Source organism: Quercus robur, chromosome 6 (assembly GCF_932294415.1).
Source record: "Quercus robur chromosome 6, dhQueRobu3.1, whole genome shotgun sequence".
NCBI lineage: Eukaryota > Viridiplantae > Streptophyta > Magnoliopsida > Fagales > Fagaceae > Quercus > Quercus robur.
Window position 1 is genome coordinate 32,394,584 of NC_065539.1, and position 16,336 is coordinate 32,410,919.

Sequence of the window (16,336 nt, forward strand, 5' to 3'; positions counted from 1 at the left end):
TTATGTTTCATTTGAATATATTTCATGCATAAACACAGATTAAGAGGGATTTTACAATCTCCTAAAAGAAGGAAGTTTATAAAAAAATAAAAAACAAGGAAGTTTTTTTCTTCCTTTTGTCTTTTTCTTTTTTGACAGAAGTATTTAGTTTTCTATTGTTGTTGTTAGCTTTGCTTATTTTGTTTATTCATTTGTTTTTATTGTGTATGTCTTGAGTACTTATAGATGATTTACTTTTATTAATTTATTTTATGAATAGATGATTACATAATAATCGGTGGAAAGTTTCATGAATTCCATAACTTGGGTGTGCGTATAATCTTATATATCTCTTTCTGTAATTTTGGAGTAAAGCCTAATAAATTTGAGGAACCTTTGTGTAATTAATCTTGATTCTTGCTGTTGAAATTAGGAACTGTTATCAACTTCCTTTTAATGACTATTTTTGACTTTTTTCTGTAGTTTCTCTTTACACTATTCCCCTATTTTTACTATCCCTTATTGAGTACTTATATACGAAATAGGACATAGAATTATTTTAGTGTTATTAAACTTCAATTTGGTTTTATTAGACATTCAGATTTTTGCTGTTTACTTCAAATAAACCTGCCATGTTTTGTGTTTTCAATGATATTTTTATTCTCATATGCTATTGTAGATTTATCACTTCTTTGTTTAGGATATTTGTGTCACATTTGGTTTGCTTTTGTTTAGAGTATTTGGGTTAATTGGTTTTGGGTAGCCAGAGATTTGAGTTTTGCATTTGCTAGAGACTCTGCTTTGAGTTTGCTCGCTGGCAAGAAAAAGGGAAGGGGTAGCCATGGTTCATGGGGTTTTGGATGGTTCACTGACTACAGTGTTCAGTTCCAAAGCCAAAGGAGTTGATGGATTTAGCAATTTTTGGAGAAGATTAATATGAACTAATTGTATTTGATTGATGACAATATAGACTTCATTATTATTCCTGTTTCTTTTTCATCACGCGGTTTAGTGGCTTGATGAAAGTACAAATTTAAAAAAAAAAAATCATGAATCTAAATATTTATGAGGATTGAAAAAATTAACATAGAGAAAATAGTTTGTTTCCCATTGGTTTAAGTTTTACATTTAGTTTGCTTTATAAATGTCCAATAGCATCACTTAAAAAATAAAATGCAATATATATTTTTATTGTTTTATCTAATTCTATCCTCGTGATAAACCCAAAAAGACAAAAAAGAAATTGACCAATAATATCACTATAATGAACCGATCCTGTGCACCAAAATACAATATATATGAGTTTAGTAATATAAAATATATACTGCCAAGTTTTGTTAATGAAATTTTCTAGTTAATAATATAAATTTAGACTTAACTGAGCATTTTAAACATGAATAAACTCATGATTAATAATATATCCATTCCCGTGTGGTAGCATGAGCTACATACTAGTTGAATATAATGTCTATTAGTGGTTTGTGCTCTTTTCGTGAATTATTATTAGACGTGGTTTCGTGGTATTTGATGCAATAGAAATCATTTGTTCTACTTTTTAATTTGTATTCTATTTTATTTATATTATTTTTTATTTATCATATGTTTGGTTTTTTTTTTTTTTTTTTTCATTTTTTAACTTAGGTTATTTTATAATAAAAGTTAAAAAAATAAAATTGACAAATTTTGAGTAATGGAGCAGAAAATAAAATGCAAAAAGTAAAACAATGGATTTGTATTCATATTTAACGGCATTCATGCTGACATTAGTTAGTTTTCTACGTACAAGGCTCTCTTAATTGTATATAGGGGTGTGTTTGTGGCCTTTAAATTTTGTAAGACAGTTATTTGTTTGTGTTTGGATTTTTGTGACCTTAATTTTCATCTCTTGTGTCTTGTGTGTGGTTATGCACTAACTAACTCGGGAGAGATTCAAATCCAAATTTTCCTTATTAAGAGAATTGGATAATAAATTAATAATGCTATAAAACTTAAATAATTCAATAAAAAGCTCTTCATAATGACATAATTAATCTATGTTAATTGATAATTTAAAGCAATCCATATTAAAAATATTATAGTGATAAATAGATAAGCCATTGGACCTGTTGGAAGTATAGTTTGGAAAATTGTCCAAATTGATTAACAAAGTTACAAAGTAATATCAATAATATATCAATAAAACAAGATATGCTCAAATTAACTTATAAGCAAAATAGACAAGTATAAAAGTGTATAAAATTAAGGATTAAGTAAAACTTATCGTCGAGGCACGGAACTAAATCCACTGTTCTTAAGAAGCGATTTCGCCTCCACTGGAATGAATCCGTTGGTGCAAATGGCTCAGGCGGTCGCTCTCTAGGATACAACAGCAACTCTGTTAATGTGCACTCACAAACAAAGTTTCGAACTTCACAAATGCCCAAGAGAAAATTTTCAACAGAAGCAAAGTAACTAGAGTATCAAAAGTAATATATGTTTTATTATTTTTAACTAATATCATATATACAGATTTTTTTTTTTTTTCTTTTTGATAGTCTTAGAGCTCTAAAAAAAAGGAAGTAGCTGAAGATGATTAGAGTGAAAAAGGGAAAGGCAAAAAAAAAAAGGAATTTTCTTTCCCATTGATGTCACAAGCCACTATGTATTTTCTGCAAAATATGGAAATGTGCAACTGACTATTTTATAATGAAATATGAGAAGATTGAGGATTTTGTTTGCTGCCGAAAATTCCCATGCTAGCCAAGGAAAATTCTAGAGCATGGGCTTGGGATTTACAACAAAATATCATGGGTTTAAATTTTAAAACATAGCCAACGGGACCTACCATTTGATGGTTCTTATTCGGTACATTAAGGGTCCGTTTGGATACTGCTTATTTTGCTGAAAACTGAAAATACTGTAGCAAAATAATTTTTAAATGTGTGAGTAGTGTCGTGAGATCCATTTTTAATTTTTTTTTTTTCTAAATAAAGTAGTTGTGGATCCCGTAAACAATATATGAACAGTATGTGAATAATACGTGAACAATACATAATAAGTACATAACAGTATAATCCACGTGCATTAAAAAAATAAGTGCATAAAAAAAATAAAAATAAAAATAAAAAGGCCAAATGCAAACGCTGGCTTTTTGTCCTTATCCAAATGCCACCTAATTCTAAAATATTTAATATCAACGTTAACGTTGATTTCCATCATACAATATGTGTGTATAATCCATACCCCATTACCCAATACGCATAATAAACACGTTTTCTTTTTCTTTTTCTTTTTCAATTATGCAGAAGATATTCTTAGGAAATGCCTTTTTCTACCTTTGAGGCTCATGTATTTTTAGACAAGAATCATTAATTTAAGGCACATATATATATATATATATATATGATGGATATTTTAGTCATGGCATGCGTCAGCTAGATCATAAGAGGCTCTGTCCGCAGTTGCCAGGTGGGGGCTAATCAGTTTCGATTAATTAGGTGTACGTCTTTCATTTGAGTCGGAGATAAAAAGTTGTCCAATCACATAGACGTAGGCTTTTTCTTAGTAAATATACGATACAATATATTATATATTTATAATTAATGAAATTCGTGCTAGCTGTTGTTTGAAATCTGAGTAGCCGACCAAAAATTGAATATAAATTATATAGAATAATGGATCTTTCTAAAATATCAGAGAATGTGTGCTTGTCAAATACACCAGTGATGAATGATGATAGATCATAATTAAAAAGCATTTTGTAAGAAAATTCGAAAGATTCTTTGTTTGAAGAAACGAAAAGAAAGGAAAATGTCATATGAAAAGTGATAGAAAGTGCAAGACCTATTGCCCCATTTTATTCAAGAGTTTAATGGCTGACCAATGAAAACACTACTACTATAATAGGTTGACTAACATAAAGCCCAAATTGATCCAATAGCATTTTGTGCATGGAGAAGTCTCAATTCAATTATAACATATTTGACTTACGTACCTAAAAGCACTCAATAGTGATACTATATTGCTATAATGCTAAATTTTAGCTCCACAGACACTAAAATCATGCTCCAGCAGTAGAGCTAAATCTATTTTTTTTAGTTCCACTGTTCATGAGAGCTAAAAAAAAAACATTATTTTATTTCAGCTGTTGATTAAAAAAATGCCACTTGCTTTCTCATTCACTCTCACCATGCCTCTCTCTTTCTCATTCAGTCTCATCTCATCTCTGAACCTCATCTCTCTCAATCTCACTCTCTCAACTCCGGAATCTCTCTCAATCTCACTCTCTCAACTCCGGAATCTCTCTCAATCTCACTCTCTCAACTCCGGTCTCTCAAGCTCACGTTTACTGTTGCCGACCCAACTCATCGTCAACGTCGCCGCCACCAAAGCTTGACGTCATCGACTCACCAATCGTCCCAAGCCACCGATCAACCTCAGACCCATGCCGTTGATCGCCTCAAACCCACTTCTCTTTCGTTTTCTCTCTCTCTCTCTCTCTCTCTCTCCATTTTTAGCTCCGATCGAGTCTTACATTACCCGACTCACCTCAAATCGGAGTATTCCATTTCACTTTGCACTCATCATCACTGTTTATGATCACTGATCGATGATCGGCGCAGGTCTCGTCGGCCGGTACTGAATCGGACAGAGTATCACGCATAGGTTTCGGTTTGGCTGTGTTGATTTTTCTGGGTTTTTGTTTTGTTCTTCTTCACTGGTTTTGATAGGCACGGTGGGGTTGTAGTTGTGCAGTGATTTTTATGGGTTTGGTGGTTGTGGTAGTGTGTTGGTTGAATGAAATATTATTTTATTATAGTGTTTATATTATTTTATTGTATTAAAAAGTAAAATAGCTCCATTGCTGTAGGGTGTGTGAATGTAAAATACATAAAGTGACTTCTATAAGGAAAAGACTTCTAGTCAAAGGAAGAGAGGTCAACCCTCTACTACTATAAAAGCCTCAATACTCTCACCAACCAAGGTACGCATAATTCACCCCATCTCTGGTACTCTAGAATTGTGAACAAGAGGTTTCTCTAACTTGGCCGTCAGAGGGTATTTGGTCGGTACCACACCGGTACTCCTCTTAAGATCTTCAGCTTTTGTGTTGTGCAGGTTCTTGTCAGGAGCACGTGAAGACCATGTGACTCACTAGTGATTTTTTCGGCATCATCAATAATCAAAGGTTAAGTAATTGCTATGCCAATGGGCAACATTAAGGATAGGATTAGCCACTAATATTCTTTCTTGCAGCTATTTTCTTTTCATATGTGCTCGTCTTGGTGGAGTCATAGAGGAGACAATTGGATGCATGGATCGATGGGAAATGGCGGCAAAGTATGTATAGAGTTGAAGAGATATAATAATATAATTATTTATTTTTGTTTTATCAAAAGTATGTTGACTAGGCCAACAAAAGGGATGTACGTAGTAGCTAGTAACATAGTTGCCTTTCACTATGTTGAACATTTATATATACTTTATAATAAATTTCCCAAGAGATATAGCATCGACTTAATTGACTTTTCTTGGCTAAGTGAAAATTTTCTTTATGCAACTTTTATGATTGAAAATCTGTTCATTTTCGACTTCAAAAGGTAGTTTAACTTTAACCTTAAATATTGGGCAAACATAATTTCTCTCTTAAGAAAGAAAGTTTTACCACATAGTTATAGCAGGTATTGTTCTCTTACTCTTACTCGTGTTATTACATAGCAAGAAGATAAAGATATGGCATGCCCCAGAATTCAACGTATATATATTGTGCTAGACGTTGGACTTCAATTTGAAAATTTAGTCTGCATGGTCATACTGTCCATATGAGTTGAGGAATTAAGCTTTGCAAATGCTCATTTTGTTTGTTGACAACCTTCCATGCATGGTAGATGGTGAAATGATAACCCTCGTTACGCAGCTAGGTATCCTTCCACCGGAGTTAATTATAAGAGAAAATTATTGTATACTCCTGGAATACCATAAATGCGTACTCCCACCTCTCACATGAATGGTGAGTCCTCCTAATTAAATTAATGATAAGACCCACTATTCATGTAAGAGGGGAGACTACTCATTTATGGCACTCCAAGATTACCTAATAATTTTCCAATTATAAGTGAGAGAAATATAATATTCATATGTTAACCGCTTGTCAACTTTAATGCTATTACATTGTTATCTTTTTCTTTTACTAATCAAATTTAAGAAAGAGAGAAATAGTTGAGGACTTACTGTTAGGACTATGTTAGAACTCAAGGCACAAGCCAACTCAATATGAAGCGAAAAAAGACTGAATAACAGAGTATTTGGCCTAAAGACTAAAGTATTGTTCGGCAGTTAGTTCAGAAAATCGAGGCCTCAGATCAACAATTCTTGGGCACCCAAGGAGCCAATTAGTATTGGTGGCTTAGATGGGTTCCAAATTAGCACTTCACCCTCCTTGGGATTGGAGACATGTTCCAGCTGATTGCCTTGAGTTGAAGCTCAAATTAAGGTAATTCAAGTGTTGGAATATAACAGGATTTTTTTTTTTTTTTTTTTTGAGAATCAATAAAAAGATAAATCTTAGATAAAAAAAAAAAATGAATCTTGTTATCAATGATGTTTCTTTATTACAAATTTGTCCATAATATTAGCAAGAAAATAAAATATAAACTGTAGGATCACAATTCAGGACCCAGGCCCAACAGGTATGGGGTTCTGGCCCAAGGAGCCCGAAACAATGAATTTATAAAGAGTGGGTTACAGAACTAGGCCTTAACGAAGTGTATACTAGCTAAAATTGGGTCATGCAACAATTGAAAGTAAGAAAATCCCATTTATGTCCATTAGATATTCAGTCCGAGGAGACGTGTAAGAGGTATATCGGTCCCTGCTCAAAGGCTATGGTTCTAACACTGTTCTTCTGTTCAAAGTTCCCTTTTTTTTCTCCATCCCCTTCTTCATGGGGACTCCCTCTCTTATATAGTCCTCTTGAAGTCATCAGGGCTTTATATTTGTTGATCATCTAGACCTTCACTTGAGTGCCTGTCCCATTGGACATCCCCCCCATCTTTCTATGAGTTGTGATAGCCAAGGCAACACTGTTCACAAGTCCTCTCCACATTAATGCGGCCAGAAAAGTAGTTGCCATACATTTGATCTGGCAGCTGCAGCCTCACCCTTGGCATCCTACGCTTTCTTCCTTCTTACGAGCTTGTGAGACTCATCCTTGTTAGTGCTCGTTGGGGTGGATCCTACTAGCAGGCAGAGTGCATGTTTGAACCATATTTGGTACGTCCGAGGAGACATTTCTCCTCGGACCGCCTTTTAAGCATCTTCAGGCTCACAAGAATTAGGCCCGGAGTCCTTTTGGCACCCACGCCTTCTCCTCGGACGTGGTCAAATTTTCCATACGGGACCCAAGGCCCATTGTATGATCTTGGGCCTTTGCCCCTACATAAACTATCATTTCATTTGGCATATAGTTTCATAATATAATGAACATATTAATTATTATTACTAAGATGAAATCTTGGAAATCATCCATTATTTTCAAATACAATAAACATGTTAATTATTATCGCTAAGTGAACTTTAATTATTATTGCTCAGAATTCTTTTATCTTTTAGTTTGTTTTAACTCTTTACAAAATTCTTGTATTTAACAATTTAACTCAATTTTGACAACTATTGTTCTTTATAATTGTATTATGTGTGTTTGGGTCTTGATTATAAGCTAACTTATTACTTAATCTTTTTTCCTACTGAAAATAAAGACCAACTTTGTAATTTACCCTAAAAAAAAACCATCAATATCTACATTTAGTCATATAATCTTTATAATTGGTAATATGATTTATTTAAATCATACTAGTAGATGATCTTATGAATTGCAACGTATTGAGGGAGGAGGAGATTCCTCCAAAAGAAATTTTTTTTTTCATATATATATTTAATCATTTCACCCAGATCTGTCTTTTATAAAAGATTCAACATCTGAGGACTGGAATCACTGGATGATGGCATAACTCACAGCACTTCATTAGATTCATCTCATATAAATTAACATTTTAAAAAAATTACATTATATACACGAAGATAAACTGTCTATGGATTAATAATATTGTATTTGTCATGCAAAGGTATGCAGCATGGCAGCACTCCTAACTCTGTTATGGGACTCAACTGAGACAAACTAAAATCAGAATTCTGAACTTCATTATTGCAAGGTCAAGAGAAAACTCAGCAAAAGAAGTGAGTTTCCAGACAGTGAACGGTGCCTATAAGTGGAAAATTCGAAGAGTCTGTGCTCTCTCTAGCAACTTTTTTTCTATGCAAGAATTCCCTACTCCAAATGCAGCTCTATAACAGCTCCATAAGCCATGCACTCCCATCATCTTCTCTAAGAAATTAAAAGAATTTCACAATAAACTGACATTTCACATATTATTTTTACCTTCTATGAATGTTTCATGTGAAAAAGTAAACAAGTGGAAAGGTACAAAGAACATACAGATCTGATTTTTACTTTCAATGTACAGGTTAAATGGCTTGTATGAAGCTACTTCACAAAGTTTACAGACTGTGCATGAAAATATAAACCTTTTAACCTTTTTTTTTTTTGGGTGTATGTATAAGTGTGACTTACATGGCGATCTTGGTTTATCTATTTGCAGGAGAATGCCGCTTTTTCTGGATTGCATTTGACATTATGCGTAGCCTATTTGTAATCTCTGTGAATGATGGCCTGCCTTCAGGATGGGGACACCAGCACTCTTCCATTAACTTTCTCCACTCAGGATCACAACGTTTTGGAATTAGAGGCCTGAGCGTGTTACTTACAATTCCTCCTTCATACAAAGTTCACAACACCACAAAAATGATCATCCAAATTTTAACATAGCCATACTAAAAGTATAGAATGATTGAGAGTAAAGATAGTGGCAGAATATTAACAAATTAGGCATTTCAAGAAATATGACCTAGAAACATATACATTTATTTACCCAGAAAAATCAAATGTTTAGAGATATAAACGTCAAAAGGAAAGCTAAAACAATATTTATTTGATTTCCTAAAGTAACCAAAAACAATGTTGAACCAAGATTTTGAAATTCTGCTCAAGAGAACCATGCCACAAAATGTATTCAAATAACTTTTGTCAATGAACAGCACCAAGAGAGGGACTAGGGTTCTGATATAGGAATAACTTTGAATGAGTAAGGTAAAACTCAAGTCATGGTTCTGCCAAAGCAGGATACTGTGCAGGCAGACGGAAGGTTGGGGAAGAGAAACCACTGTCCTAACGTTTGACATTATTGCATGAAGTGACCATTCCCAAAAAGCTGAACCTGCAAACTTGTGCTTGATAGTATGAGATTTACACCATTGCACTAGATGGTGGCCCATCGGAAGAACTAATGAAATTTATGTCAAAAACATTGTTAATTGGTAAGAGTCATCAGGAGGAAATTAATGTACTTTAATTGGACAACAATGTTTAAGTGGGTTCCACAGGAGGTGGTCAGCACCGAAAATTTCTAGGAGAACCTTTATGCAAGTGACACACCTTAAGAGTTGTGCTTCTACCCTGCGTTTATGGGTCTCCATAAAAGGCCACTGAAATTCATCATAAATGTTACTCCAAATGATCTCCGTCAACAACACCCTTATGATCATAAGTTGAAAAATAACACCATAGTTGTGAACATATTTCAACAAATCAGTAACCACCTCTTTGCCCATTAAAAGAATAATTGAAGTTAACTCAACAAATTAATACAATGGTATGCCGTATGCACTATGAAACTCATAGTAGGTTGAATACGGCTCTATTGAGATGGTATAAAATCAAAACAGATAAAAAAAAATGCACAATAATTACTGCAATAGGTCTGAACTTACCTATGATAGCACCACAATGCATGTTAGCATATGGTTCCTCACCGGTCAGAATCTCCCACATTGCAATACCAAATGAGAAAACATCAACCTGTCAAAGAAAGGAATTCAAAAGATCTTGTTATTACATTGTTTGGGACATAATTTGTTCTGATTTAGCAGATAAACTCAATAATGGAAGATACTAGGTTTTATCCCAAGTTCATATACCTTCTCGGAGACCCGGCTGCTGCTGCCATTTAATAATTCTGGTGCCATCCATGGAAGGGTTCCTCGAACACCACCAGAGACAAGTGTATTGCATTTTATTCTTGACAACCCAAAATCTCCAACCTGCAAAGCAGGTCACAACCATGGGTAAGTTGTACAATGCTTCCGTATATCATAAAATGCATTTCTAATAAGTCAGTGAGCTAAAATCATGCAGGAAAAACAAATTACTGAACACCTCATATACCACAGAAAAGTTAGTAATTATGAGTAGATGAAAACAACTACAGAAGACAACTGGGTTGATCAAAATTTTGTTCCACTATTAAATACCTTGCAAATGGGTCTTTCAGGATCCCTTAAATTGACAAGCAAATTGTCACACTTTAAATCAAAATGGACAATATTTTTCAAATGTAAATACTCCATGCCAAAAGCTGCATCCATTGCAATCATAAGCCTTTTTCGACGATCGAGCACCCTGCAGGAAGGATTCTGAGGATCCAAAAAACTATTTAGAGGGTGAAAGGGTTGAAAAATGTATGAATCCACTCACCTATCCTTCCTTATTAGTACATTCCTCAATGATCCATTTACCATATATTCAGTTATGGTCGCCAATGTTCCACCAGGACCATCAGGAACAACCCCATAGAATGCTACAACATTTGGATGGTGAAGCGTTGACAGTATCTGTGCCTCACGCCAGAAGTCTTTTATCTGAACAAACAGGTGGAGTTGAAATTTTCATCCATAAAAATTCAGAGACCCAAATTTTATAGTGTAGAAAATATATATTTGAACTAAGTGATGCTATATATCCTTCAAGTCATGGAGACACTAATTCCATGCAGAATCCTTTTTTTCTTTAGGTTGGAAACTTCTGTACATTGTGAGAAATTAAACGAAAATTATACCAGTCGCTCCTGCTCTGATGTGTTTCCTGAAAAGCAACTCTTTTTGATTCTCTTAATAGCAACATCTGTTCCCCTCCACTTTCCATGATATACAGTTCCAAATGTACCAGATCCTAACTCTTGCAGTTCTTCAAGGTCAGCATTCTTGATAGTCTGATATCAACAAATGAAGCATTCAGTTAAACTCACTCCAAATATACTTTCTTTTGCTAAAAAAAAAGTAGAAAAGTGGCAAGAAGAAGAAGAAAGAATGATAGAAACATGAGAAGGGAGTGAATCTTAGAATACAGGGTTGTTACTTTCAGATTACAGGTGGGTTTTGGCAAATCTGAATTTGCTTTTACCTATTATGACAATGAAATCCTTATGTAGTGAAGAAAACTAAGAAAATATTTCTAAAATATGTAATCATAATTTTTTCCTTGCAAGACTATTTCCTTTTTAAGACAAGACAAATTTGTGTACAAAGACAATATCTTAAAGGTGCATAGTTAGGCAAGAAAAAAGATAAAATAATGAAGAAACAAATGAAACCAACGTTACTTGGCTCTCATAATGATTCATGAGCATTTCATTCTCTTAGGACTTTGAGAAAGACAGCTATTTATTAGATGCCATTATTTTTCTTACAAATACAGACTTCAACCTTCAATTTTCTTTGCAAGGAGATACCAATCACTACGAATCAGATGGTCATGAGTTCAATTCTAAATCTATGGAGCCCATGCATTGCGCACCATATGTATAGTTGTATACTGAATCATGGCATAGCTTGCTTAAAAATCCATAGCAAAATAGAAAATCTGGGGGGAAGTGGTTGTCTCATGGTAATTCATTAACCATAGACTGATATTAACAAATGTACAGGTCATGCCCATAAGAGAGCAGTTTCATTTCAAAAAATATTTAACATGCCAATATTATTTTAACTCTCATTCTGTGTACTAGATCACTTCCAATACTGAGCAAAATACTAGCTTTTCCTAAATACCCAACCCTTCATAAGAAAAGGACATTTTCTAACCAATTGGACTAAGTGGCCAGGCATAGAATCAAAAGAAATCCAGCTATCAAAATGGGAAAGGGGACCAATATCATATCACGCCTAAATCCATAAGATAGCAGTTTCGAACCTGCAAACCATAGATGCCTGCTTCCATTTCAGCTATTGCAGCATCACTGATTGAATCATACGTATCTCTGCCATCAACTCTCACACCCTGTGAATACAAGGTGGAAGCTCAAATAGACCACTAAACACATTTTCATAAAACATTAACTCCAGTTCCATAGGAAATATGTTTACCTCGCATTCAGATTCTGGAATGGAATTCTCTGATTCTGTTTTCCTAGGGGATAGCAAATCATCACTATCCTCATCTTCTATACATGGGACAATTTTTGAGCACAAGGGGATGCCAGCAGGTGTACAATCGGTTACATCTTCAACAATAACCATTTGTTCCAGTACCTTATTGTCAGGATGACCATCTGATTCCTGTGATTGGACACAGATAACATCTCCAATCTTCAATTCCTCATAAGATTGTGTGCTAAATCCTATCAGTTCAACTTTCTGTACAGGGGTCTCTCTACTCAAAACAGTGCTTGTGGTTGAGTTCTGAAATAAGGCAGACATGGGAGTGTTATTCATATGAAATCATAATTTTGGATATAAATACATTTCTGCAAAGGGAGATATACTTACAGAGCTTGGGACCATGGATTCTTGGTCAAGCAATTCCTCAGGTGCAAGAGGTAGTATTCCAGGGTAGCAATCAGAAACTACTTGACTACTTAATGTCTCAGTTGTAGCACACTGCTTATCCTCATCAGGTCTTTGGCTCTTGATTAAAATTTTAGGAACAGTTGCATCCAATTGGTAAACACAGGGGCATTCGCTCATGCTATCTGCAGACCTTTCTGAAGGAATGATTGTTGGAACAGAAATCCCTTCTCTGAGGCTTTGTAGCTCTTCTGAGAATAGACAAACACTGGGGAGACAGTTAAGGTCTGGTAAATTCTTAAGCTCAATGACATTATCATGTGATGTAACTTCAACATTTCCTTCAAATTGTTGTTGGTTTTGATCAGAATAAGGGGTAATCCCATCTGTCCAGCTGAAAATTTCTCGACCCAGTTCAAAATTTTCCTTGAAATCTTTAGGCGCCTTGAAAGTAGGCTTATTCTCATATTCATCTATTTGGTGTTCATCATGAATTCTCTCTTTGCATTGTATTGGCAATTTCTGTGCGTAATTTAACATTGCAAATGTAGGTGATTTTTCTCTCCCAGTAGGGAAGTTGCAGTTGGACCTCTCATCATGCTCTTGCAACTGTGAGTCAGAGAATGCATGCATTAATTTGCGATGAGAACCATCTGTATCATTAGGCCCTGACCATAAGCTCATTGGATCATCAGCATTAGGGGCAATCTTTTCTGAATGGAATGCCCTTTCCTTAATCATTTGCCTCTCATATGATGGAGAACGCACGTCTTTACTGGGAATACGGTAGTGAAAGTGTCTGTCATTGAGTTTGTTAGCCTGGTTAGTTTCAACCAAATATTTGTAATGATGATGATAATTCATCAATGGAGTCCCATGAGGAAGATTATGGTGATAACCCATGGCATCAACATAATAGGGATTGTCACAGGGTAGTTTTTCCATAACAAATGGATTGATACCTTGATGGCCATTAGCACAAGGTTGATCCAAATAAATTTGCACATTAGAATTCTTAGGATCTCTGTTCTGAACTGGAGATATAGGAGGCGATTGATTGAAGGAATTACTTGGTATCTGAAGTGTAGTTAAAAACTGAGAAGCAGGGTTTGAGAACATTCCTGCCTTGTTCAAGGAACTTGGACTACAATCCTTAGTCTCCAAAGCATATCCAGATGTAGGAGAGTCTCTATGAAAAGTTGGACTATGATCTGAGGTGTTTCCTAACTGGCTGTTCTGGCTCTGGCCACTAGAGCTCTTCCTTGGGGGGTCCACCATGCCATTAACAGCAACAACATACTGATAATCAACATCGCTTGGCTGGGCAGCCCTTCCTTCCATAGAACTTGGGCTCCCAGATTCATTTAAAGATATAAGAAACATCCGGAGTCTTTGAGGACCCTCAATTCTTTCCTGCTCTTGATATTCCTCTAACATATGATGAAGATCCTCATCTGAACAAACAGATATAAGCGCATCAAGATCCTCACCAGGAAGCTGGTATTTGATAGTGTGAGGTTGGTTACAAATTGCATAAGTCTTGGTCATAAGTTCCTCCCAAGTGATGCTCTTCCTGATGGATACAATCCGGGTCTCCCCCCCCACATATCTAAGCTTACTGTCGGTTGGCCTTGGTAATATTCTTCCCCCAAAGCTGCATAGAAATTTCATCTTTCCAGAGAAAGAGCCTTCTGAAAATCCTGGCCCATAAGGATAGTGTGACTGATGGGACCCCACTACATAGAGGGGTGGAGCAATTGGTCCTGGAGTGCCTCGATCGGGATTACTCTCATCAGAAAACTTACCTGGTACTTGCCCATTTGCACCATATTCCCAATAAACTCTGTTTATACTATCAGCATAAGTCTTTTTCTCCGCCTCAGCCCCATATCTTGTCCCTGGGACAAACACTGTGAACTCAGAATCACAATCAGAATCAATTCTTTGTAGCTCAACAATGCCATTGAGATCCTCATGGAATGGCTGATGGTTCTGATTAAAATTAAAACCCACTCTCTTTGGCTGATGTGGTAGTCTTCTCATAGCAACACGATCCTGCAGAAACTCAGTTGAAAATTCCTCACCTGTCTGCACACAGATATTATATATTTTTCTCTCTGCAGCAGTTCTAACACTTGATGGAAATTGTTGTGTATCTTTGTGGAACTGTTGGCCTGAAGAACTAGGAGCCTCACTAGTCATGGTCTTGGTAGAACTCCCTCTTCTTTTTTTATAGCTTCATATTAACATTCTCTGGTCTTTTATGCCTTACTCCCTCTATGCCACACAATCTGTTCATTTGTACAAACTCAACCTTGAAACTTAACCAATGGAATTATCAACAACACCTATAGCTTCAAAGGCTTACTTTCACTATAAACTTGGACCAAGAATAGTGATAATATAAGATACTGTACAATTTCTTTAAAGGGTCATGTACATCATCTCCCACTCTTCAAAATTAGATCCACATTCAATGCCTCTCCCTATGGCTTCAAAACTTTGTATACGACGTAATGAAACAGTCTTCGACAAATATTCCCTTACAAGCAACAAAATGAAACAATTTCAAACAAAGATTCCACCGTATTTCGCATATTTACTCCATCATAAATAAACTGGAAGCAAAATTCATGGCTCTCACGGACACACATTTTTTGCACAACAAACACATCACAGGGGATTTTGCCTTAATTCCACAAAGGAACTTACAAATTCAACTGTGCAAGAAATAGCATAACATCAATTATCAACATCATATATGAAGCAATGAATAAAAATAAAAATAAAAACCATACAAAGAAAAAAAAAATGTATAGAGAAAAGAAAAAAAGGAGGGTATGTGAGAATTGAAATTAAAAATCTGATCCTGATGTTTCAATAAATAAAATAAAAAATACCCAGATTGATAAAATTGAATTAAACATCAAAGAGAAGGAATGGTAAGAAGGGAACCTGGGAAAATGGTGCACGTGTACAAACTACATAGAATGGAATTAAGCTCCAAAGGTTGTTGCATTGGATTTGGATTGAAGTCTGTACATTTTTAGTTTAATTTATTATTTAAAAAGAAAACCAAAAAAAGAAAATGGTGAGTTTGGGTTTGAGAGAGAGAGAGAGAGAGAGAGAAGAAGAGGCCGTTGCATAAGGGTCGGGAGTTCAAAATAGGGGGTGTGAGATAACGACATTGTTTGCTTAAAATAACGCGGCAGGCATATCAATTCAAGCCAAGGGAACACGAACAACAATGGCTTTAGATTCGAGGGCCTAACTGTAAACTAACTTATGATAACTGTTTCTGTCTCTATCTTAAATATTCTTTTTAAAGTTCTTTGGTCTCGAATGGCCCATGAAAGTTTTTTGGGTCATGGTTGCCTCATTCTAATTAATATTTTATGTCATGGGTCTACGGCCCATATTCCCATTCTTCTTGGCTATGTAATTTAGACATTTTCTTTTTCACTTTTTCATTATTATTAAGTTTCGACCTATACCGTCTACTTCTAATAATTGTATTTTTTTATCATCAAAATAATATACTAATTAATTTTTGATATAGACGGAAATTAAACTTCAAATATATTTTTCAATCATAAAAAACTTTTCTAGTTAAGCTATTTAGAACTCACTTCTTTAAAAAAAT

The 16,336-nt window shown here is 35.0% G+C and overlaps 1 protein-coding gene across 3 annotated transcripts; it reads right to left on the reverse strand.

Annotated features, from left to right (window-relative positions):
- Nucleotides 1-7,959: 7,959 nt before the first annotated feature.
- Nucleotides 7,960-15,951, reverse strand: LOC126688462 (uncharacterized). 3 transcript variants are annotated; one of them, XM_050383160.1, is made up of 11 exons: nucleotides 15,649-15,951; nucleotides 12,676-15,413; nucleotides 12,274-12,588; nucleotides 12,101-12,187; nucleotides 10,968-11,120; nucleotides 10,607-10,770; nucleotides 10,384-10,531; nucleotides 10,051-10,173; nucleotides 9,844-9,931; nucleotides 8,588-8,789; nucleotides 7,960-8,341 (listed from the first exon to the last, which is right to left on the reverse strand). In XM_050383160.1, the coding sequence occupies exons 2-10, from the start codon at nucleotides 14,893-14,895 to the stop codon at nucleotides 8,602-8,604; spliced, it is 3,486 nt and encodes a 1,161-aa protein (XP_050239117.1). In that variant the 5' UTR covers nucleotides 14,896-15,413; nucleotides 15,649-15,951; the 3' UTR covers nucleotides 7,960-8,341; nucleotides 8,588-8,601. The 3 variants fall into 3 exon arrangements, with proteins under 3 accessions (XP_050239117.1, XP_050239116.1, XP_050239115.1); XM_050383159.1 differs by lacking the exon at nucleotides 7,960-8,341 and having other exon boundaries at nucleotides 8,359-8,789; nucleotides 12,676-15,235; XM_050383158.1 differs by lacking the exon at nucleotides 7,960-8,341 and having other exon boundaries at nucleotides 8,359-8,789.
- Nucleotides 15,952-16,336: the final 385 nt, after the last annotated feature.